Source organism: Apteryx mantelli, chromosome 4, assembly GCF_036417845.1.
Source record: "Apteryx mantelli isolate bAptMan1 chromosome 4, bAptMan1.hap1, whole genome shotgun sequence".
NCBI classification, from domain to species: Eukaryota; Metazoa; Chordata; class Aves; order Apterygiformes; family Apterygidae; genus Apteryx; species Apteryx mantelli.
In genome coordinates this window covers 28,393,145-28,416,374 of record NC_089981.1, presented here as the reverse complement: position 1 = coordinate 28,416,374, position 23,230 = coordinate 28,393,145, and the positions used below count along the sequence as shown (strand labels likewise).

Sequence of the window (23,230 nt, the reverse complement as noted above, 5' to 3'; positions counted from 1 at the left end):
AATCAAGAGAAAAGCACTTTAGAAGCCGGGAAAGCTCTTGCAGTAGCAGCAGCAAGGGGGGGAGAGGTTGTGAGCTATCGCATGCAATCGCATTAAGGCAGTTTTTTGGCAGTGCAGGCTGGGGAGCCAGCCCTCGGTACTGTCCCTGCCCTAGCTTTTTTCGTCCTTCTTCCGCCCCTCTTCTCCCCTCCTCGCTGCTGCCCCCGGGCTGGCCCTCGCGCCGCGGCGGGCGGCAGGGGGGCGAGGCGGCCGCCGCAGCCGCCCGGCTCCGCCGCGCCGTCCCTAGGGCAGCGCCGCAGCGCCGCTCCCGCCCGCAGCGCCGGCGGCGGCGACGGGCTGGGACCCGCCGGGCCGGGACCCGCCGGCGCCTCTCGCTCCGCTCCGCTCCGCTCCGCCCCGCTCCGCTCCGCCTCGCCGCCCCGGCGCCGGGACCATGGTGCTGGACAAGGAGGACGGTAGGTGGCGGCGGGCGGGTCGGGCCGGGCCGGGCCGGGCGCGGAGCCCCCGCCGCCAGCTCCGCCCGCGCGGCCTCCCCGGGCGCCGCCGCTTGCCGCCTCGGCGCGGCCCGGCCGCCCCTCGGCGCGGCCCGGCGGCGGCGGCGGCGGCGGGGAGGGGGCTCTCGCGTGGGCCCCCCCTGGCGGCGGCGCCGCCGACATCCCGGGCCGCCGCGCGCGGGGAAGCGCCGCGCTCCCGCTGCGGCCGCCGGCGCCTCGCGGGACTGCGTAAATTGCCATAAAACGTGCCTCTGACTGGGGAAAGTGAAGGCCAGGCTGAAGAGGCGAGCGGGAGGTGCCTGCCCCGTCCGCCTTTCCCTCTCTCCTCCCCCCGCTTCCTTACGATCTTGGAGTTCCCGCTTCGGGCAGGTGGGCACGAGGAGAGCGGCGGGGTGGCGGCGCGGCGCGGCGGGCGCCGGAGCGCTGCGGCTGGGGGTGACTGCGCGCTGGCCCGCGCAGTGCGTGGGGAGGGAGCTCAGGGCGAGCTTGCCTCTCCCTCGCCCTGCATTTTTTCTTTTTTCCTTCCGATTCCTTGAAGCCCTCTGAAGTAAGCTGACGTAGTGTTATTAATGGGGTCTATAATGTTCCTGTCAAAAGTGCATGTGTTGGAGAAGAGGGAGTGAACTTATCTAACTAGTCAGAGAGAGAACCGTAGAAGGACCTTTCTCATCTCTCACCCCCTGAGACAAAGGTAAAAGGGTTAAGTAATGTCAGAGGAATTAAGCAAGGTTAATTCCTTACTGGCATGCGTATGCGGACCAAGATTTGTGTTTCTCTCTGACCGCACTTTCGGGGGTGACCTGTGGTTGCAAGAGTCCCCTAGCTGGAGTGGCTCAGTACAGATTTTGCTTGACTGTTAGAGGGAGGAAAGGCTTTTAACTTCCCCATTAACAGCCTTTAATAATAATAATAATAATAAACTGGGTGATGTCTTAATCCCGGTAACTCTTTGTCAGAGGGTGCCTGCCAACCTACATCTGTTTAAATCTGATTGACGGGTGAACAGCAGGACGCTGCCTCCAGAGCAGAAGCGAGAGGCACAGGTGAGCTGCGAGGAAGAAGGGAGATCTGAAGAGGGTTTCCTAATAGGGGTGTTTGGGGTTCTTTCAAGTATTGCAGACGTACTCATTAAACACAAGGAGCTCGGGGCTGGTGTGGCGGTGGTGTAAGGAGATGAAACCAGAACCACTGATTATCCAGACGGTTCTCAACAGCCTCCTTCCAGGAGATCGCGGCAGCGGCCGCGTGAAAGGGGATAATGGCGATGATGGCCGAGGTAAAGAGGAAATTAGAGCGGGGTGCACTTAAAAAGAAGTGAAGTAGGAAACAAACCCCTGATGAGAGCAACGTGGAGATCAGAGTAACAAAACCAAAGTAACGTCTGGGAATCTTCTGTGCTCTTGGTGGAGTAGTTATGCTCAGGGAGAAATTACACTCACTTTTAGAAGTGCACTGGAGAAATGGGGGACAGGAGGTGAGACTGAGAGAAGAAACTCTTTTATGAAGAGGTTATTTTACCTTTATGCATTTCTTTCTGCCTGATTCAAATAGGTTCCAGTTGCCTGCTCATCTGTGAATGTTAAAAGGGGATGCTGGACCTGCATAGGTTACAAATGGACTAAAATGGAAGCTTTTGCTAACTAAACTAATTCCTTTTGAAATCAAGCTTGAATGAGCTTGTTAATAAAAATGGGTCTGTTTTATTGCTGTAAATGGCTCCTTTTTCAGGGGCCAGTCTGTTTTCTACTATCTGAAAATCCTAGCATTGTGGATAATATCCAGTTCTCCCCCTGATTTTAGGAATGTTTGCCTTTCAGTTTGTTTCCCATTTTTTGATGTCTCTCCCGGCAGTGGGGGTGCTCACAGTTATCCCTGTGTGCAGAAGGCAGGATTTCTGCAATGTTTTTCTCCCCCAGCAGTCCTGTGCATCGTGGGGAAGGCTCTTGCCACCTTGTAGGTAGAGGTTGCTCCTTTCTTTTGCATCCCCGAAAGCTACTTGTCAAGCTGTCCTGTGGTCTCGGAGGCAGCTCCCGCTCTTCCAGCCTCTGGGTACTTGCCCTAACAGCACTTTAGGGGTGCATGCTTGCCCCAGTGTGACACCAGTATCGCTCATGAGGTCTAATAATCAGTATACCGCTTTGTGAGTGAAAAGCTTCCTTGGCAAACACACAAACACGCTCCTTGGTGCTGAGAGAAGTAATAGAGATGCCGTAACACTTTTCTCTGGTCTTTGCAGATACAACTGAGAATGAAGGGACAGACTTAAAAAGTAACAGCAGTGATAATGTTTTTGACTTGATGTGTTGTGGCACCATGTCAAGTTATGTCAGGGAAGTAACATCGTTTCGTGTTTGAAGTGACATAATATAACTTGACTGATGCAGCAGGACTTGGTATTAGAAAATATCACTTTGCAATGGGACTTTCGCACATATCTTCCTGAAACAAATGTTAAGAGCTGAGACGAGGGAGGTGGGAAAATAGAGAGGGGTAAAGGTGGGGAAAAAAAACTCCTTCTAGGCTTTCATTTTAGGTGATTCCGATGCATAAATCTCTGCTGAATTTGCTCTGGGCAAGCCAACCTACGCAGCTGCGCAACACAACTATAAATTTCAAGATAATGAGAGCTAAGATATTTCTCAAATATATAAATGTTTTGATTGCAGAGACCAGATTTCTGCTTAAAAAAGTAAACTGACATCAGATATCATAAGTTCCAACAGACTGTGTTAATTGTAGTTGCCTTTAATTGCTGTACAGTCTGTTGGGGGTTAGAAAACTTTTTTTTTTATTGTTGGTATGTAAAATGATTAAGCAGATAAAGAACTTTAAAATATCCTTTTGCAAAGGGAATAATGCAGATTGTAGGACACGATGAAGCAATAAAAGAATAAAATGTACGTTGATCCGATATTGCGTATTTTTTTACAAGTTCATTGTGGCTGCTAGTTAGCCGTGTCATAAAAGTCAGCTGCAATAGACAATGGCTAACTTCATTTTTATAAAAAATATGCCGTTCTCGTAATTACCAAATAGTGCAACTTTAAATGTACTATGTATTTTGGCGTAAGTTTGTCCTTTTTTGAAGGCATAGGATTGAAAAGTATGCAGACAGAGGAAACGGTCTGGGAGCTCACTGTTTTCTAATGGAGGCCAGTAGTATATTAGAGGTATTAAAAAATGCCTCTTTCAAGTTTAGAAAAGCCTGTAGTTTTTGCGCTGATGCTTTTAACTATTAGACCTTAATTATCTTTGGGATAAAGCCCTCTCCTTTTTAACTTGTACTTCTTAAAATAAATGATTATTTATGGTGGTTGCACTCTTATCCTAAAATACATATTCAGCCCTTGCAGACTAGTATCACAAGGAAACAGTAGTTGTTCTAAGTACTGGATGAAATGGTTCAATGTAAAACAATATATTTAACATCAAATATGTTCAAGGACTGTTAGGATTAAGTATTCAAAATGAAGGGGGAAGGAAAAGCCACTTCAGCTGAGGATAAGAAATCTAATTAAAAATAGGTATTAAGGATACATAACTTGAGCCCACTATCATGCTTTTTTAAAGAGCACCGTTGTATCAGTTGTAAAGAGGAGGAAGAAGTATCATTAAAATAGGAATGAAATGTTTTCTTGGATTAAATGATAGAGATGACACAAATGGTGCTGTTGATCTTGGAAGCATGGCGCCTGATCCAGCAATCCTTACGGATGCAGTTGGAGACAACAGCTGACTGGTCTGAATAAGGATTGTTAGTCGTGTGGGGAAGGATAAAAGACTTGGGCCTCAAATGTGTCTGTTTATATTTCGGTATTGATGGCATCTCTGAACAAGTGGAGCAAACCTACAAGGGTCTGTACTGCGTTCTGTTTGTTAAATTTATTTTAATATTGACCTAGTGAAAACAGAGTGAAACAGAGCCATATTCGCTAGTGTTCTCTGAAACGAGTGTGTACGTGTGCAAAAAAAACCAAAATATTTGCATAAAAATTTAGTATCAGGTTTTAAGTCACAATAGATGAGTGACATCTAGTTGAGCGTCGAAGGGTCAATGTAACCTGGTTGGGTCTTCAGAATCCTTCGCAGAGAAGTTTAAGTCTGGGACCTGTCAGAAGCTACTGTCTGGTTTCAAATGAAATCTCCAATCTAAAGTGAGCAGATCGAGAAGAACGCCCACGCTTTGGAGCAATGCATTCATAAAGAAAAAGAAAATATCAGTGGTTCAAATTGCAGTCTGTGAAGCTCTGTTACTCAGCTTTTTCCTACTGTTTTGTGACTTGGTCACCGATGATGAAAGGAGACGAAGTTCTTAATACCTGATACACTTGAGATAGGCAGTGTGTGTTAAAATGAAATGTCGAGTCTGTACTGCAGGTGGTGCTGCTGAGCTGGAAAGGCTTAAATTCACCGTGAAACCCTGACAGGAGAATAAGAGGGGTCCCTGGGAGATATGTGCATTTATTCAATAGCAAGTGTGCAAAGCTCACAAATTGAGAGACAGAGGCAGCAGTAGTCAGGCTTAGGTATTCTACCCTCTCTGAATATAATTTTAGATTTAGATTCAGCTTAAATCCAAAGGGAAAACACTTTATAAGGCTGAAAGCTGTGTAGTTGCAACAGCCAGGGTTATGAGCTATCAAATGCAATTACATTAAAATAGATTATACTGTGTAAATTGAGCCATTTAGAAGGTGAGAACCAAAGAAACAGCTCTGATCCCCCTTCTTTCTAAATTGCAGTTTTAGTTCTTTGCAATTCTGAGGCACAAAAGTAGGTGAGACTGCTTTTGTATCTGCAAAGTGCTTCATTTCTGAGTGTAATTCTAACTGAGTGCAATCTAGGTTAAAAGCTGGACAACTGGGTAATTAGAGCTCACTTGCTGCTAAAGGACGATCAGCTGTACCGTAGCTCATTTGTGTTCCCAGAGACTTGTTCTCTTCTCCCCTGAGCGGAGGCTGCTGGAGAAGAAGCATCTGTTCCCGGACTTTTCTTGATTGCTGAGATGATGGTGCTGGACAAGGAGGACGGTAGGTGGGCTGAGATTGTGTAAGCCTGTGCTCGGTATCTTCTCTGTGCTGCTAACGTGTAAATAAATAGTTCTGAAGCAGATGCGCGTTGTGCATATCGGAGTGCTCTGCCTCAGCTTCTGATATTTTCCCTTGTGTTGATAAAAGCATGCTTGCTCTTTATTTTTTTTCCTCTCTCCTCTGGCATGATTGAACCAATTGAGAAGGGTTTACCCCAGGCTCTGTTTGCTGAAGGACATAGCAGAAATAGCTTGATTCGGTTTTTTAAAATCTATTTACATTTTTCTTCCTACAAGTTACTCTAATATATCCATTTTAGCCTGTTTATTATAATAGCTTTTATTGTAAATCTAATTTTGAGATTTTTTCCTTCCCTTTGTATGTCATCTGCGTCTCTTTAATGTACATTTTTAACATCCATTTCTCGCAGATTTTCTTCATAGCTATAAACATAATGACAATAAGCTAATAAGCTACTTTGGCAAAAAAGCATTGGCTTATTCTAAGAATTTACTCCCCTCTCTAAATGGCAGAAATGGAGGTTCATTTGGGAGGTAATTTAATGAATGAAGCTGAAGGAGAACTTGACTTATTTTGGGGCTTCACTTATACTTGTTTTTTAAAGCTGATTAGTTCCTATCAAGGATGACTAAGGGATGTGTATTGATGTAAAAAAATATTTCATGACTAGGCAGTGCTAGCTAGTTGTTAGAGTGACCTGATGCCTTCTTTTGCCCATTGCGTACCAGGGCGTGCAACTTAATTGCTCAGTCGCCAGTAGTTTCTAGGAGGGATGTGGTAAGTCTAATTACAACTTTTTTTTAAGATTTTTTTCTAAGGCTGCTTTGTGGCTCATTCAGGACTTTCCTCCTAGCTTGTACCCTGAAAGCAAAGATTGAAACTTGAGGCAGAGTAAGACGTTTCTGTAGCAGCCTTCCAGGTAGACTTCATCTGTGGTCCTGCCTCTGTTACCGAAGACCTCCGCCTTGGAGGTGTTCTGTGTATTGAAAGCAAGAACTACATCTTAACTTCTAACACCTAGTTACAGCTATTATGTCACTGTTTCCTTTCACTTTATAAATGGGCATCTTCATGTGCTGCATAATGTGTATGTTATTGGATTCTGCATTTTGGTTTTTTTTTGTTTTATTTTGTTTGTTTTGAAATCTCTTCACATATTATCACAGTAAAAAAAAAAGTTAGTGATAGGCAGTTGTCATTTGGAAGTAGAAGAAATTGCTGAATATTTTCAAAGCTGTAGACAGAAGACAGCTTTTCACAGGGATCCAAAGAGCCTGGAGAAACTGGAAGTTGAACATTTCAGTAGCAGCATTGATTTTACTTGAATGTATGCATTGCTTTTTAAAATATTTATGAGAAAAATAACTTGTAATTCAAAGTCACTTGTTTTTGTTTGTCAAATTGGTGCTAATCATGTATTGTTAGTAGTATTGAAAGCTGAGCTGTGCCAACAAGTTGGGACAGTATGATTTTTTTTTTTCCCCCTTGTCCCATATCTGTCTTCTGGTATTTTACAGTTTTATGCAGAATTAATGCTATACCAGGGGAATAATTAGAAAAGCATGCTTGACTATTTAAAATAATGAATGCTTGCTTATCTCTAACCAGGAGGTTTTGTACGGAAGTTTCTCTTCTCTGCCTCCCCTCCCCACTTCCCAAATAAGTATTTTAGATCTTTTATCTCATGGTAGGTTTGTTTTCTTTTTTTGGAAATGATCAATCTGGTGTATTCATGTGCATAGAATTTAAGCCTAATTTTCGTGAAGAAATCTGAACGTTTTGTCGCATTCTGATTTGATGCACTTGGGAAAATGACAAAATGTGAATGGACTTTTCACAGAGATTGTACACCTTTACTTTAAAATATGAGAACAAACAGAAATTTCTTGTTGTCGGCATCCTCTTTTATGCAGTTTCAATTAAATCTTGACTAAGAGTAGACAAATGCAGTGTCACAGTGCCCATGTATAAGTTGTCTTGCATATATGAATTGATTCTGCAGTAATTAAGTTGGCATCCTAAAACTGTGAAATAATCTTTCTTAGGTTAAAAAAAAAAAAATCCTGATATTGATTTCTGTTGAGCTCTCATAAGTTTCTTTGTTAACATACTAAAACTTAAGAGGAAAAAAAAACCCAAAAAACTGAAGCATCTGTTACCCATCTTCTAGATCAGCTTTGCAGTTGACTGGACTGTGGATAAAAGACATACTAAGTGGCTGAGTATTGCTTATGCTGGGAAAACAAATGAAGCTAACAGGGTTTCAAAGGCTTTGAAGCAGTGTCACTCTCAGAGGTGTTCAGTTGTTTTCTTTGGCAGTATAAGTTGAAGCTAGCTAGTTTACTTTATTAGAGGCATAAGGCTATTCTTGTAACCTTTCCCCGATTAAGATGAATTTGACTGTCTGACCTTATTTCTTACTGGACCACACGTGGTGTGCTAGGTTTTTGTTTTTTCCTCTCTTAGAACTCATCTCTTTTAAAAGACAGCAGCTTTTTTCGGTATTTTGTTAAATCTTCCTTTTCAGATTGTGCTTCCCTGCAGAACTCTGTTCTGCTATGAGGGAGCAATGCAAATCAAGTACAATAGCCCAAATGAATTCTTCCCGTTGGAGGCAGTGTGTTTGCCTGCATGGAATCAATAATGCATCATGGAGGGATCAAATTTTTGAGTATAATGTGTGAATAATGCTTGACACAAAACAAAAATTCAGTCATCATAATAGCAATTAGGAAAAAGCTGCAGCTTATCCCAGCTGTAATCTCCACTAACAATGAAGCGCAGCCTAGTAATCAGCATGTATGGTATGAAACGCACTAATAGAAATCATGGCTCTCTGTTGTGTGTGTTGGGGGGGGGGGGAGTTTCCTTTTAGCTAACTTGTATTGTGTTAACTACAGATGGTATCCTTGAACCAAATTGTTGAATGTATGTGCACTTCCAGAAACACTGACCACGTGTATTCATCCCAGTGTTGCACAGACAGTAGCACCCAAGACTATGGATTCTGTGTGTTTTAAAAGCAGAACTCTAAATATATAGCAAGAATAGGTCAAGTGGACAGTATATGGGAGGACTCTGTTAACAGGTACCTGTATGCAAACCTTGGTGTTTATTTAAAAAAAAAATCCATAGTTTCTAAAGAGTAATGAAAAATGCAGATACTCAGTGGTTGTGTGTGTGTTGGGGTGGAGGAATGGCTCTTGGGTTGATGGGAGGTATTTAGGGCAATGAATATTAGGTAATTTGAAACTGGATTAGTAGCAGCAGTTGGGTTCCCTGTTGTGTAAGAGCCCATCTTACCCTGCACAGAAGGAGAGAAAAGCAGCATTTGGATTTAGAAAAGCAGTAAAATTGATTGTATAATGGCAGGCCACAAACTCTATTGAGAGAATGGTGCCACCGCACTCTAGCCATGGGAGTAGGGCTGTGGATTGGCTTAATAAGTGAGTGTGTCTGCTGCCATATATATGGATATCTATAGATAGATGAATATGGAGAGATCTGTCTCCAGCAAGATTAAGTCTTAATGAGCTGCTTCTGTTAGCAAAATTTTTATACACATAAAAATAAGGCAAGTATGGATTGCACACACACCTAATACAAACTCATGCCATATAGGAAGAAGAGCTGTCCTTTGTGCTACTGATATCTTTTGTTTTCTTTTTAAGGTATGTTACTCAGGTATAGCTACTGAAGAATCATGCGAGGAGAGAGGAGGGGAAATGACAGGGCTTTCTTCTCATGTGGCAAGGAATTTAATTGTTCTGTTGCCTAATACTCCTGAAGCTGCCTCCTCTTCTTTTTCCTTCCCCTCCCCTTCTACCTAGAACCTTCTGTGTGGTCCGTCACTGTCTGGCTTCCCCTTTATAGAGAAACACTGCACATCTTCCCAAACGCCAGCCTGTTCAAAGAAGGCTTGATTCAGGTCACTGAAAAGCATGCGTTTCCCTATTTAGTTGGGTTACCTGTTGGTTTGCTGAGGGCTCCATCTTGACACAGTCGCAGTGTAATTTCAGAGGTTTGGTCTGGCTTCAGGTCACGATACTGTGTCCTTTTGTGACTCAAATGCACAGCAATGGATTAATGTATTTATGAAGAGGCAACAGAAGGTTGCGAAGCAGGAATCTGAGTAAGACCAGAGCACACTCGGCAGCAGAATAAACCACGCAAGACTTGGCTGCAAAAAAGGATCAAAAAAATTTTTTTTGAATGTTTCTCCAAACTTGATCAAATGTAGAGCTAATGGTGGTCTTCCTAAAGGTACCTCTTGCTCTCAGAATTGGCAGGTACCAAGGCATGAGACGCCTGCAAGAAACTGGTAATAAAGTAATTGCCTAAACCTTTTGGAGAAATGAAAAATGCTGTAGTTAAGAGATCCAGGTTATCAGAGCTCCATTGAATAAAATCTAGTTACTCATCCTGTGGGAAGAAGATGGCTGGAAGGAGTTAGCAAGCTACTTTGTACAGGTAGGGGTATTCTTGCCAGGCAATCAAGTTCTTCTTAGTGTCTGCTCTGATCAGGGAGCCGAAAGATCTGGGTAGACATCTTTATAGGGTGTCATCGTTCTTAGGTCCCAGATGCTGGTGAGATGTGCTAGTTGTCTGGTTGACATAATAAGTATTAAAACAGTTGGTAAACGTTTCTCAGCTTGGGTCATATGGCAGAAACAGCTGTTTCTTGGAAATTCGTTTGCTTTAGTTTAAATACAGTAGAAAGGCTACTTGATACCCTGGCAGCAGAACTTAATTTCTCTTCTTTGGAGTTAGCATTAAGTTTTATGATCTTTAACAAATACAACATGAACATGTCAGTCTGTTTGTCATAGCCATTCTGAAAATACCCTTTTATGGTAGAATCTTCAGAAAAATTTCTTTTAAAAGCAGTGCATTATTAATAAAGTAATCTATTAGGCCTGGTGATAAAGGGTCACAGCAGAGTCTGAAATACTTTTCTTAAATGGTTAAGAAATTTATCATGGTTGGAGGATTAATTGATTTCATTTGGAGGCTTTTTTTTTAAGGTTTTCAAGCTTCGTGTTTAGAGACAATTTTACTCTATTTGTAAATACGTGTTTGCTGCTCAAAGTTTTGTTATGCTTTCATTAGCATGAGCTATTGCATTTCTGCTAAAGGCAAACTATTCTTTTAGCATTATGACTGATTGCATCTGTAAGGAGTCTTACTTAGGTAGAGAATATGAAAGTTTATGGCAAATAAGGTATTTTACTTGAAATCAATCCAAAATCAGAATAATGGTATGAAGTATTAGGTGTTGCAGTGTAAAAATAAAAAAGGCACTGCTGATGCTGCTAAATGCTGAACTGTAAAATTCTAATGGGTCTATATGTTTTTTAAATTGGACAGAACTGTCATCATTTAGAATACATAGACATTGTTTTAAACGGTATAGAAATCACTGCCCCCGACTTCAGTAATGTGTGTAACTGTTGCCAGGGAATGATTTATTCACTGAATGTAGCTCCTATTCACTGAAGGCTTGGGGGTGGAGGAAGGGCGACTTAAAATGAAACTTGTTCACTGTTAGATTAACATAATTAAGCCTATAGATGGTCTGAAAACAATTCACTGCATGCAGCTACTGTTTTTTAAGTGTGTGTGTGCGTGTGTGTTCTCTGTTCTCCGACAGGATGATTCCCCAGCCTAAGTTTTCAAGCCTGATGTTGGGGACTATCTGTGCAAGCAGATGCTCGACTCTCCTTTCCAGTGAATGTTTTTGCAAACTAGTTTCTTCATACATTGCACGTCAAAACAGATAATGGATGCTGTTGTGCAAATTTAGAGGATTTTTTTTAGTTGCATTGAACATTCCTGAATTCTTTACTGCAGTGTTCAGAGTTCTTTACATGCTAATCAAACTCGGAAAAGGTGGTTTGGGAAGTGAAAGTAATATTTGATTCCCCTCCCCCCCCAAGTATTGATTCCAACAGTTCTTCTTAAAGAAAAAGTGGGAAATTGTTGCATATTCATGACTGAACTGCAGAGAACTTGGACCAGAATTAAACAATTAACCCTCTCGCCAATGTAAACATCCATTTGAGTCAAAGCCAGGGACATTCCTACTCAGTTTATTATGGATCTGAGATATAGAAATGTATTCTGGAGGACTGTGTTTCTAATAAATAAAAAGGCATAATGAGAATGTAACTGGGAAGGAAGACAAAAGCAGCCATGCTTTAAATTGTTAATGATGGTGCCAGTGGCTGCAGCTTTACCACAGCTGTTTAAATTGATCAGCTAGTGAAAATGTTTTGTTTTGGCATTTTCCCTGTATGTGCAACTCTTTCGAAGGGACTTCTGGAAGCTTTTCAAAGGGGAATCATGATCTTTTTTAAACGAGACGTAGAACAGCAGTTTCCAGTATTTAAGCATGCAGTTCAGTTTTCCTTTTGCAAAAATGTTTTTGGCTGGCATGTGTTTGCTTCCCCTAAATTTCCTTTTCCTTTCCTCAGTTTTTCTTTCCCCTTCTCTCCCTGTCCAAAAATATTGCAAATTACTCGCTACTCATATGAGAGAATGCAGCAGCACACTTCCTAACTGTTGTCTTTTTTTTTTTTTTTCTCCTATTTTTCTGGCGCTAGTGAGCTTGGTCAGAAAGGCAGAAAGGTGCTATGTCAATTTGCTATGCATCTTTTGGTCAAGCATCCAGTGTGAAATTGTTCTGTAAAATGCACTTTTTCAGAGGGGACTTGCTACCAATTTGTATCCTGGTTGGCTCTACCTTGCAGCTGATGCACATTAACCACTATCTCTTTAATGCTTGTATCATTTCCTTCTGCTCCAGAGAAATGGGTATACGTTTCAAAAGGATACAGTCCCTTCAAGTTGCGTTATAGGGGAAGGTCTTACTTTCGGTATACTGACAAGGGACACACACAGCTGTCTGCTGGTGGAGGACCAACTTGACCTGGAGAGCCTTGCGCCTGGGCCTGGCGTGCAAGCCACTTCGGGGCACGCTGGGTGCCAGCTGCCTCATGGCTAGGCTGGCCCTTAGATAATCTTGAGCAACTTGGTTTCTGCCTAATGTACTTGTAGTGCGTGGGGGGGGGGAGGGGGAGTTTGAACATTATTCAGAATCCATTATATATTTATCTTCATACTCCTCTGTGGAAAATGATTTCTGTAAGTACCCTGTTATGGTTATGAAAGCCTGAACCAAGCATCAGTCTCAAACCCTTTGACCTGTCTGCACAGAATGGAGATCTGTTTTGAAAAGGACTCCTTCATATCTGTTTTTACTCCATGCCCTTCCATTCATTTGCCTATACAAAGCAATAAAGGGTAAAACTAAAGTAACATAAATTGGTCTGTCTTCCTGAATCCATGTCTCGCTAATGTACCCAGATTAACTCAACTGTAAATTGTCTCCTTTGGATGTCGTGTCTTGCTAAAAGTTTCCTATATGATTCATGATTTGGATTGCTTTTAACAGCTATTGGCTAAGCAATATGGTAAATGTACAAGGTGATGCAATTGGCATTAGTGAGAGGATGCACAGGAGCATGTAATGCAGTCAATACTACATTAACTACTGATGCCCAATTACAGAAACTGGAAGAGTGGCTTTTAGGAGCATTAGGACTTGCAGAAGAGCTGAGATCACCTGCCGCTCCTTGCCTAAAAGCTTCACCCTTTATGCGCTGGGATCAAAGCAAACATTCAGTTGCTGTTTTGTCATGTATAGCAACGAAGGTATTTTCCCCCTCCCTTTTTTCTTCCCCCCAAAAAAGTGTCACACTGATGCTTTTAGCACATGTAAATTCATATCTCCATATTTCAAGATTCTCCTTCCATCTCTTGGGGCAAGACTTTATTTGAATAAAAACTCTTTAACCACCCCTGTATTTACTGGTTCTGTTTCTCTGAAGCTTAATACTTTAGCCATTTTTTCTTTTAAAGAAATACTAAGTGCAATTTAGAGTGTCCTATTTCAGCGTGTCAGACAAGACTCCCTTTCCTCCCCCCAGCTCTTTCCTTTTTCTAATCTGTATATGATTGTTTGTGACCTAAGCTGACTTGAAGTCTCTAGAAAGAGTGTTTTAAAATACGACCAGATATCACATAAAACAGGATATTTGAGTGTGTGACCTCTCTGTGGTGCATGTTCAGATTAAGCTCACATTGTTTTCACCATTGCTTTTAAAACCCATTTACAGTAGACTGCAAAGGACCACATTACACTGAAAGATGGTGCATACTTTTGGATTGAGCTGAGTATGATCACAGTTTCTAAACCTGTTTTAAAAATGATGAGCAACATCACTGCTGTATGGTGCAACCAGCAACCCACAAAGTTCTCTGGACTTTGAGCAAGATGGGAAATTAAGTGGCTCTAAGAACACTGAAATTTTTTAATATAAAAGACAGCTGGCAGGTGGCTTATTGCTCTTATTTCAGCATTTGTCTTTACTTCCAGCTATTATACTTGGCACGACGCTGCTGCTTTTAATCCTCAAAGCATCTTACCAGTATTAAGTAATTCTTGTGCTCCCCAAGTTAGCATCATCTGGAGCGAAGGCCTGGGTATCTGTGGTGGTGTGCCCAAAGCCCCAAGGAGTGGATGGATTTCTGTGCGAGTTGTCCCAGGTTTGTTCAGCTCCGCTTTCTCTCCGCACAGCCCTTGCTGCCCTGCCCAGCGGAAGAGGGTGGCGGCATCCGAAATGGCACCTCTTGATGTAGCGCGCAGCTTTGGGCCCTCACTCCATCCCCCGTTCTTCCCCTTCACTGAGACCCCACATCGGGTTAGAAGGTCAGAGCTCCATGAAAAAGAGAAAAATCATTTCTGTAGCTCCTAGGAAGGAAAGAATGCTATTGTAATAGTTGCTTTCCTTGACTCGTGATGGGCCAGTGCTGGTTGTGTCAATCCCCCCTCAATAGGCTATTATTATATATATTTTTATATATATATATATATATATATATTTTAAGTCCTTGGGTGTCAACCCAAGTAATTGCAAATCCTTGATACCAAAAGAGGAAAAACCTTCACTAGCTGCTTCCTGCCATGATTATAAGCGTCAGTGACATTCCCCTCTGATTCCTGCAGTGGTTATAAGTGTCAGTCGTGTTCCCCTCTCATACGTGCGTGCATGCAACGGAAGAATGAGGCAAGACCATGCTGTAAAATGCTATGATGTTCTGCAGGGGCTTCCTTAGCATCCCTTTTTCGGTAGATTGTGCCTTAACTTTTTCTCCAGCTAGCAGTTTGGTTCTCGGTATGATTGCTCCGAGGTCGCACCCAGCCCTATCCCATACGTAGTTAATGTCTGTGTGTATTCGGCCAGTCTGGTATGCGGGTTTGATTACTGGGGGAGGAAGGAGGGACTGAGGGGCAGTGGGGAGAGGAGGAGCAGCAGTGTTGTTTTTAAGAGGACTTGCTTTCAGTTCCTGATCGATGCTCTTTTGAACGTCGGAGGGGGAGGGAGCAGAAGGCAACCTGCTGGCTTTCTCCTTGCACTAATGTGTTTGAAAGGTGGCACCAGCGCTGGAGGCGTGCAGGAACTTGACTGAGCTCTGCCTTCAGAGCAGCTTCAATGTGACAAGTATCCTGTGCTTGATGCCGCTTCCAAGCTGTACAAACAATGCTTTAAATGTCTAAAGTACCCAGCAGGGCAAGTCAAAACGTCCTTGAGTAACTTTGTATTTAGGCAGTGTTTTCTCTTTTGCTTTGATCACGAGAGAACAGATGTGTCTCCTCTTCTGTGTGTGTTTGTGCGCACCCCCATGCGCACACATTGCCCGTCCTTGTGCGCTGGCTGGGATATTTAGGGTAGGCTGTTATGCCTCTTTGTTCTTTCATAGTATTGTTTTTTTTCCAGGGAATCTAAGTTGAAATTTAGAGCAGTCAGACTAAACAGGGTTTTAACTTATTCTCTCTCATTGCCTTATCTCTCTTTAATTTGGATAAAGTAAAAATATATATATAATAATACTCCCTTAAAAAAAAGTATGTATATGTATAATCGATTCATTGACTAGTCTTTTTAGGGGTTTTTAAGCATTCAGTCTAAGTGAGCTGCTCAGTGAAATTTGTACATTCATAAAATAGCTGATTGAAAAGCAATATTTCAGATAAATACAAGCCAGCGATCTATCAGCAGTTGTAATAAAAGCTGGGCTTCAGGCTGTGATTTTATTTTGAAATAATAAGAATTGCTTTATTCTTTTTACTTGAGTTACCATGGTAATTCTGTCGTGTAGCAGTGTTATATTGATTTAGAAAGTGGACAGTAATATTTCTTTTGTGTTATTCTGTTTCTAGGGGTTGATTTCTAATTTCCACTTGGAGATTACTTTTATAAATTTCTTAAGTCCTTCCACTTTTTTCTCTAGCAGTGTAATTTTCCTCTCACACATTGCTATTTTCTGAGCTTATTGGTTTGCTCTTATTTTAAATTAAACTTGCTGGTTTCAAATATTGAAATGACATCTTTGTCTGTGTCTGTACTTTGGTTTAGCAAAATATTACAGTCTGCTGTTTTATGCTTAATAATTTAAGGAAAGCTTTATGTCTGTCATCAGTGGTTGTTGGTAACTTATGACTAAACCAACACAGAGCTTAAACCTCTGACGTTTTAATATTTGGTGCTTCCATCTGGCATGCTATTTCTTCTTCTTTTTTTTCTTTGATTTGCCTTGTGTGTGTATACTAAAGAGAATGACAATTAAATTCTTAAGGTATTAGCAGGAGTTGAAGAACGAGCTAGCTGCTGGCTCCCTTAGGGCTCCGTGGCAACTAGGAGAGTCGTTGGTTTTGTCCCTCATGCAGGTGCTGGTCACCTCTCTTCCTTCATCAGTTAAGAAGCTTCCAATTTTTTGAAAGCAAAACTTTGATTTGTAGACGTCTATGTACGTATGTAATGATTTACAAAAAGTAGCAACCTGTTATAGCACCGTACAGGGTCTCTGTACCTCGGCTCTGGAGAACTGCTCTTGGCTCGCTGTTTCTTTAAGCAGTGATCACCTAAACAGGAGGTGACTGTTCCTTGTGGCATTTGCTTCTTTTTCCTGAATGAGAAATAATGGGTCTATTCCAAGCCTGGGAGACAAGAGGAAACGAACCTCAGCATCACTGCTTTCAGAAGTGGTAGTTTAGAACCTGACAGCAAAGCCATGAATTCTGCTTTAAAACAGAAGTGGTTAAGTTCACCTTTCAGTCGAGAGGGTGGGAAATCTCCTCTGTGAGCACTGAGTGCAAATTTCCTGTTCTCTCGAAAATGCTGCTGAGGGGGGTTTGCGGTACAAGTAACCGATGAGAGTGGGCCTGAGGTCTGGTTTTGTTGCCCTTTAGTTTCAGCCCGGGGAGAAATTCACCAGTGGGAGTGAATAGGCGCAGGCGCCCTGGCTGATCTCTGCGCCTCGCGGGACCAGCCGTAAGCCGGCGTTACTGTCACCTGGAAGTGGCAGAGGAAGAGGGGGAGGCTGGTGGTGGTTGACCCCAAAAGGACTGAGATACTAATGTGATGGAGCTGGGAAAATGGCAAATGCAATCCTGGAATGGACTGAACAAGAAACTTGTAAAAACGATGATGGTGAGTGCTTGAGCAATGCACTGAGAGGACCTTGCCTACTGTGAGTAAACCACAGATCACCCATTCCCCAGCACGGAGAGTCTGGGTGGAAATAGGGGCAGAGAGGATGCTCAAGGAGACGGAGGGGCCCATGCTTGAGCTCAGCTACCTTGCAAAATGCAGGCTGATTATCCTGCCCCGTAGGAGAACGCTGGGAGGGGAAACATGGGGAAAGAAGGAAAACAGGCTTTTTATGCAGGAAGATCATCTTGTTGGTAGAACAAGTGGTTTTAAGTGACTAAGAATATATCTAGGCTAAAAATCTGAAAGTTTCTGGGCCTCAAAAGGGTTGGCTTCTAGATCAGCCTGCCCCAGGGAGTATTGGGGAAAGAAGGTGAGTGGCTTGGGTTAGAGATCGGTGCGGCCATCCACAGCTCAGAAGGTGGGACTCACTAGTCCTCCTCAGCCTGGACTCTGTGCGGAGAGGTTTGTCACACTGTGTGAAGCTCCGTCAGTGTTTCCATGTAACACCCATATTTTCATGAACATTCACTTATGGTGAAAATTGAATGTAAGATCCTGCCCAAGCATACCTTTTTCTTTCCTATTAAAATTTTATAAACCTGTCATTTGGCTAGGATTTTTAGTTCTCTGTGAAAGCAAGATAAAAAGGGGGCCCCAATGAGGAAGCATGGAAAGGATGGTATGTTTCACTTCCTGGATGCTCCCTTTTTTTAAAAATAACAAAAAAACCCAAAAGACATGTTAAAGCACAAGTTTGCAGGTGAACTCCTGGGGTAGGAATGGCAGAAGCCATGTCTGCAGGCTTTGAGCTTCTATTGGCCTGATTTGGTTTGGTCTGAGTGTCAAAATGTATAAGCAGCTGCTGTTCCCTGAAATCTCCCCTGGCTTTTCTGCATGCATGTTGCTGTGCAGGTGTTGCCTGTGCTGTCGGTTTGACACAACTTTAAAGCCTTCAAATAGGTTTTGACCTGTGAGACTGTAATGGCCCTTGGAGTCTTTATGGCCCATTGGGTGATGTCTGTTATATATTAGTCTGAAATATTTCCAGAATAAATAACTTGATTTTTTTTTAAAGTCAGTAATTATAACCCTCCACAATAGAGTGCAATGGCTCCAAATGCTAAAATGCAGTTTTAAAGTAATGCAACAAGAGACTGTTTAATGTCTCTGACAGTCTCAGGGCTGAGCATAAGTCCTCTGCTTTCTTTCTGCAGCATTTTCTTTCTCTTTCCATAGTTGAATTACAATATATCCATGCTACCAGGAGCTGACATCTCTCCCCAGATTCTCTGTGATGTGGCAAACCAGTATGATATTGTGGGTCTCCTCAAAATAATGGTTTTGTCTTTCCCCATCACACCTGCTTTTCAGGAAGAGCTTCAGCTGATAATTTGCACTCATCTTAGTAGGGCCCTGTGCTCAAGAGAGCAATCCTGCCCTGGCAGGAGAAAGGACTAGATGATTTAATAGATTATATATATCTACCTGTGTATATATATACGTATACCTATGTATACACACACACACACACACACACATACATACATATATATATATAATATATATATATAGCATTTCTCTCTATACCTGATCTTTCCATGGGATACAGTGCTGTCTGCATCCTAAGTCAGGATTTGGGTTTGCCACCCCCTACCTAAAATATATTTTCTTTCCCTATGGTTCATTCCATTATAACTGTGGGATATATCTTCTGGGACTGAGTAATTGGCTAGGTCAGAAGTAATCTTTATTTCACTGGAGAGATGTTTACAAACTGATGCTGTAGTATCTCTTTAAAACCCACTGAGAATCTGATTAAAGGCCTGAGGATCTTCTGCAAAGATTGCCTGCTCCCAGTTGACTTGAAAGGGTCAGCATGCTGTCACAGTTTCAACTACTAAGAATTAACTTAAGGCTGATTCAAATGCTACTCTCTATGTATAGCATTGATTGGACTGCTTTCAAATGGCACAAGGTAACTTTATACTGTAGCATGTGTGAACTCCATTTAGTTAAATAGGGAAGCTGAATGAATATGGTCGCTTGTGACGCAGGAGCTCAAAGGTGAATGCAGCTACCCCTTCTGCCCTGAATTAAATACTTCAGGGAGGGTGGGAGAGAAACATAATTCTCATTGTAACATATATGGGATCCTGACTGCTGCAGCTGTTCTTCACCAAGTGCAGCTCCAAAGTTTCACATAATCTTTTCTTCTTTTCCCCACAACATGCTCCACCCTGAAGGCTCGACCTTAATGAGATGGACTTGCTCTTAGTGGCAACAGCAGCAGAATGTGCCTTTGGTGAAAACATAGATCCAGTGAAATGGATTTGGTGCTGCATAATTATTGTCCCTCTTTCAGGAACTGGTAGTAGCACTAGGATTTTTAACCCTGTTTCATTGGAGCATCAGTGCTCGAAGGCATCCTGCGTTAATGTGGGCAGCAGCTTGTGCTGACTCGCACAAAGCTGTGGGGTTTGCAGTGCCACGCTTCCAGTTGCTAGCAGTAAACCGGCTTTTAAAAAGGCCCTGCTGAAAGCAGCCACCTGACATAATGATATGCTCTGCGGGAAGCAATGCCAGGCCGAAAACCGGTCTGTTTGAGTGCTGTCAGTGCTTCACCAAAGCAGGCAGTGCTCCTGCTGCTGCTGGGCTGGCAACGTGGAAATGCTGGGGAGCACCTTACGGAAAGCAAACAGGAGCTGAGCTAAGGCAAAGGACGCTCTGAAGGAGCTGCTTCTTCCTGCTGGCGTCTCTGCCAAGGCAGCGTTTGCTTCTCAAGCTGATGGAGCAAAGCAGGGCAGATGCCGCCAGGGCTAAACCCCTGAGCAAGAGGCTTGTGCAGAGTCCAGCTGGTGGAAGCCAGTGAGCATCTTGCTGTGTCCAAGCAAAGGCGAAGCTTCCTGTTTCCTTGCCTCTGGTGATGTCCAGAAACCAAAAGGCCTTTCTACTCATACGGTCACAGCATCAAGGCTCTTGGGGTTTTATAGATACATAAGTGCTGTCCATAAGGGAGTGATTTCAAGGGCTGGTGCATCTGTGTTAGAGGGTTCAGGTTTCCCTTGCCCACTGTCTAGGGAATTTTTCCTAGTGCTGTCCAGAGGGGAGGGAAAGGTGGCAGGAGGAAAGGCACCAGTAGACTGAGATCTCAGGCTAACCTAAGGCCTGGGATGGTGTGGGGGTGTTTTTGTTTTGTTTTTTTTGGGGGGGAAGGAGGCAGAGGGGCTAAGAGCTGTTGTAGTAAGTGCAGTTTTGGAGGAGGAGATGCTGGAAATGCTGACAGGCTCTGAATTGGAGCAGCCAGAGAGGCCGTGCTGCAGCAATACACTGCTTGGCTCTAGTTGTGCCCAGTGCAATTTGTGTGTTCCCTTAGTGCAGTCAGTGTGCAGCATGTCCAGCACTCATGTGGCAGCCGCACTTGCGGCCAGAGCTGCAATTTGCCAGCGGTCACTCTCAGAAGAAAAATGTGCCCCGGCAGGACACTGAGCCTGCTGAAGATGGTGGCAGCCGTGCACCAGCCAAGGTAGAGGAAAGGAGAACAATTTTAATATCTGCTGTAGGTGACCAACCACAAAGTTGCGTGATTTTCTGTCTGCAAGACCTGAAAAATGACACCAGAGCCTGGTAGTCTTTTCCTTCCTGCACCCCCCCCCCCCCCCCACCTCCAGGCCGGAGGAACCCCTGCTTCGTGGTCACGGCAGTTTAGTTGTTGCATATTTCACTGTACATAATTAAATCATTTTCTGTACAGTAAACAAAACTCTAATTGCCTCTTGTGCCAATATTTTGACTCTTTTGTCATTACAAATATTTTATCAAATGAAACAGTGTAGTAAACTGAGAAGCTGTGGCATGTCCCAGTAGCCCCGGTGCTACTCTTGATTGATACTCGTGTTTACTTTTGCTTCTTTTCATCCCATTTTTTTTCAGCTTGGGATGGTTGGCTCCTTCCTGATTGCTGATCCAGCTCCGTATGTTTGTTCAAGTCCCAAATGATGACCTGATTTTATTTTATTTTTGCCCACAAGGAACTGGATAAAAACTTGAGCTCAACAAAACCCTTGCTAAATCCTGATCTGTACTTGGGGTTTCTCAGTGCATATTGTTCTCATTAAGCTTGTAAACTTAAGGCAGTGACTCTGCAAAGAGCACTTCTTGGTGATGCTTAACCAAAGAAAACAAATATTTCTTGGTCTTGGATTAAGTTTCCATAAGATCTACAGAGCAAGCCAGTTTTGAAGATAATTACGCTGGTTCCTGCTACAAGAGAAAGTCTTATGAGTTGTTCTGTAATACCAGCTGTTAACAGCGTGACAAGTCTCATTTTGTTTCAATTATATTAATACTTTTTAAATGGTTTAAACCTCGTTAAAATTTGGCTTATCAAAGCCAGATCTGTAAAACAAGCCAGGTAAGTACATATTATGGTTTGAAGTTGCATGAGAATGCAGGAGGAGGAGTTAATTTTGAACTTCCCTTATGCTGCATATCATGATCAAGTGCTTGAGGCAACTTTAACATCTGAATGAATTTATCGTTAAAGGAATAGCCTTGGTAGCGGGGCTGTGTTTACTCAGCATTTCGTGCTGCTCTCTGAGCAGTTCTCCCACTCAGGTGTTTCCCCTGGAGTTTAGCAGAGACGCCTGTCTGGTAAGGGAAAGGTCTTAAACTTCCTGTGGGTGCTGAATGGCAGTCTTTCCATGAAATAAATACTGAAGATGCTTTCCATGCCCTGGAAGAAATTACTAAGACATCATGTAGGAAACAAACAGGACTTGACATTGCTTGTGCTTATATTTGTTTGGTGCTACACCGTGTAAACCAGTATACACATAGGGAATAGCAAGAAATAATCTCTAAGTTACTGTTTTTGAATTAAGCACCTGAGAAAGGTTGAGAAGGATAATGGTAGTAAAGTAACTTGCCTAAAATAGCAGCATTTTGGTAATCTGTAGTGGGAATGAAATTCTGGTCTCCAAATCTCAGGCCTGGACACTGCATGCTGAATTGCAAATAAACGCACATGTGATTCTTGCTTCAGTATTGTACCCAAGGGCAAACCGGCGGGGATGCTCGCTGTCAGGCTGCTTCCAGTTTATTCCGAGAGTAAAATTTTGTGTAACACTATGTCAAATGCTAATCTGGCTAAGGCTTTCTGTATCACTTATGCAATTTAATGTATGTCATCTTTCCCTTCTCCTTGCTGGATTTAGTATAATATGTAGTATGTATTGTGGCAAAGTATTTTTCCTCTGAAGTGGATGTAAGCTTTTTGGGAACAACGTGCTAACCAAATGAAACACTCACTCTGCTGGCAAGTTGGCTGACAATGACGTTTTAAAAATTTTAGCAAGGAGATATGTAATAAAGCAGACAAGTGTCTTTGGAAATGGAAATGTTAAAGTAAACGGGGTCTTGTGTGCGTGTCGGAGGAGACGTGTGTATTTACTAGTAGGGGAAGGCAGAGGAGAAGGGTGAGGTCTGTAAGCAGGAGGTGCTGTTCACTTTTTTGAGTTTTGGGTATTGCTGGCTGTAAATCAGAATAACTGATGTAGAGGTAAACAGAAGTTGTGTGGGACCTGCCATTTAAAAACGTACCCAGAAAAATATCCCTAACTAGTTAAAGGCTACAGTTTTGACCAACCCTTATTTTAAATGATGACTGATCAACTTGTATTTCATCTCCTCCTGGATGTTGGGCTGTTGCGGCTGGTTTTGCGGAGGGTGTCCCGTGGGCGCAGGATTCGGAGAGAAACGCTGGAGGGTGCAGCGTTGCTCGTCCTACCGCACGGCCTGTGCAGAGAGGTCTCCGAAGGCCCCAGGGGCGGCAGCGGCTGGTGGGGCCCCCAGCTCCCGCAGCCCTGGCGGTTCTGCGGGCCGCAACGCAGGGGGAGACCCCGGTCTGCTCTGCGATGGGGCCCTCTCTCCGTTTGCTCCAGGCTGACCTGGATAGCAGAGCTGCCGGCTGTGCTTCATCGGGAGCTGGCGCCGCTTCCCTCCCGCACCCGAGGATCGCATGCGGCCTCATCCCCTCCGTCTTCCCTACTGCCTTCAGCAGTCTGTGTGGGTCTGTACTGATCCTGCCTCTTCAAAAGACAGAAATCTTCATTTCTCCCCCCAGTTTTGAAGA

At 43.2% G+C, this 23,230-nt stretch overlaps 1 protein-coding gene across 3 annotated transcripts in view; it reads left to right on the top strand.

The window, feature by feature from the left end:
• The first annotated feature begins 335 nt into the window (after positions 1-335).
• LMO1 (LIM domain only 1) overlaps positions 336-23,230 on the top strand; it is a 61,733-nt gene continuing 38,838 nt past the window's right edge. The window contains exons 1-2 of one of the 3 annotated variants that reach the window (XM_067295521.1): positions 810-863; positions 5,423-5,524. In XM_067295521.1, coding sequence (XP_067151622.1) covers positions 5,500-5,524 — 25 coding nt within the window. In that variant the 5' untranslated portion in view covers positions 810-863; positions 5,423-5,499. Of the gene's footprint in view, positions 456-809; positions 864-5,422; positions 5,525-23,230 lie in introns of those variants that run through there. The other 2 variants (XM_067295524.1, XM_067295522.1) reach the window with 2 other exon arrangements.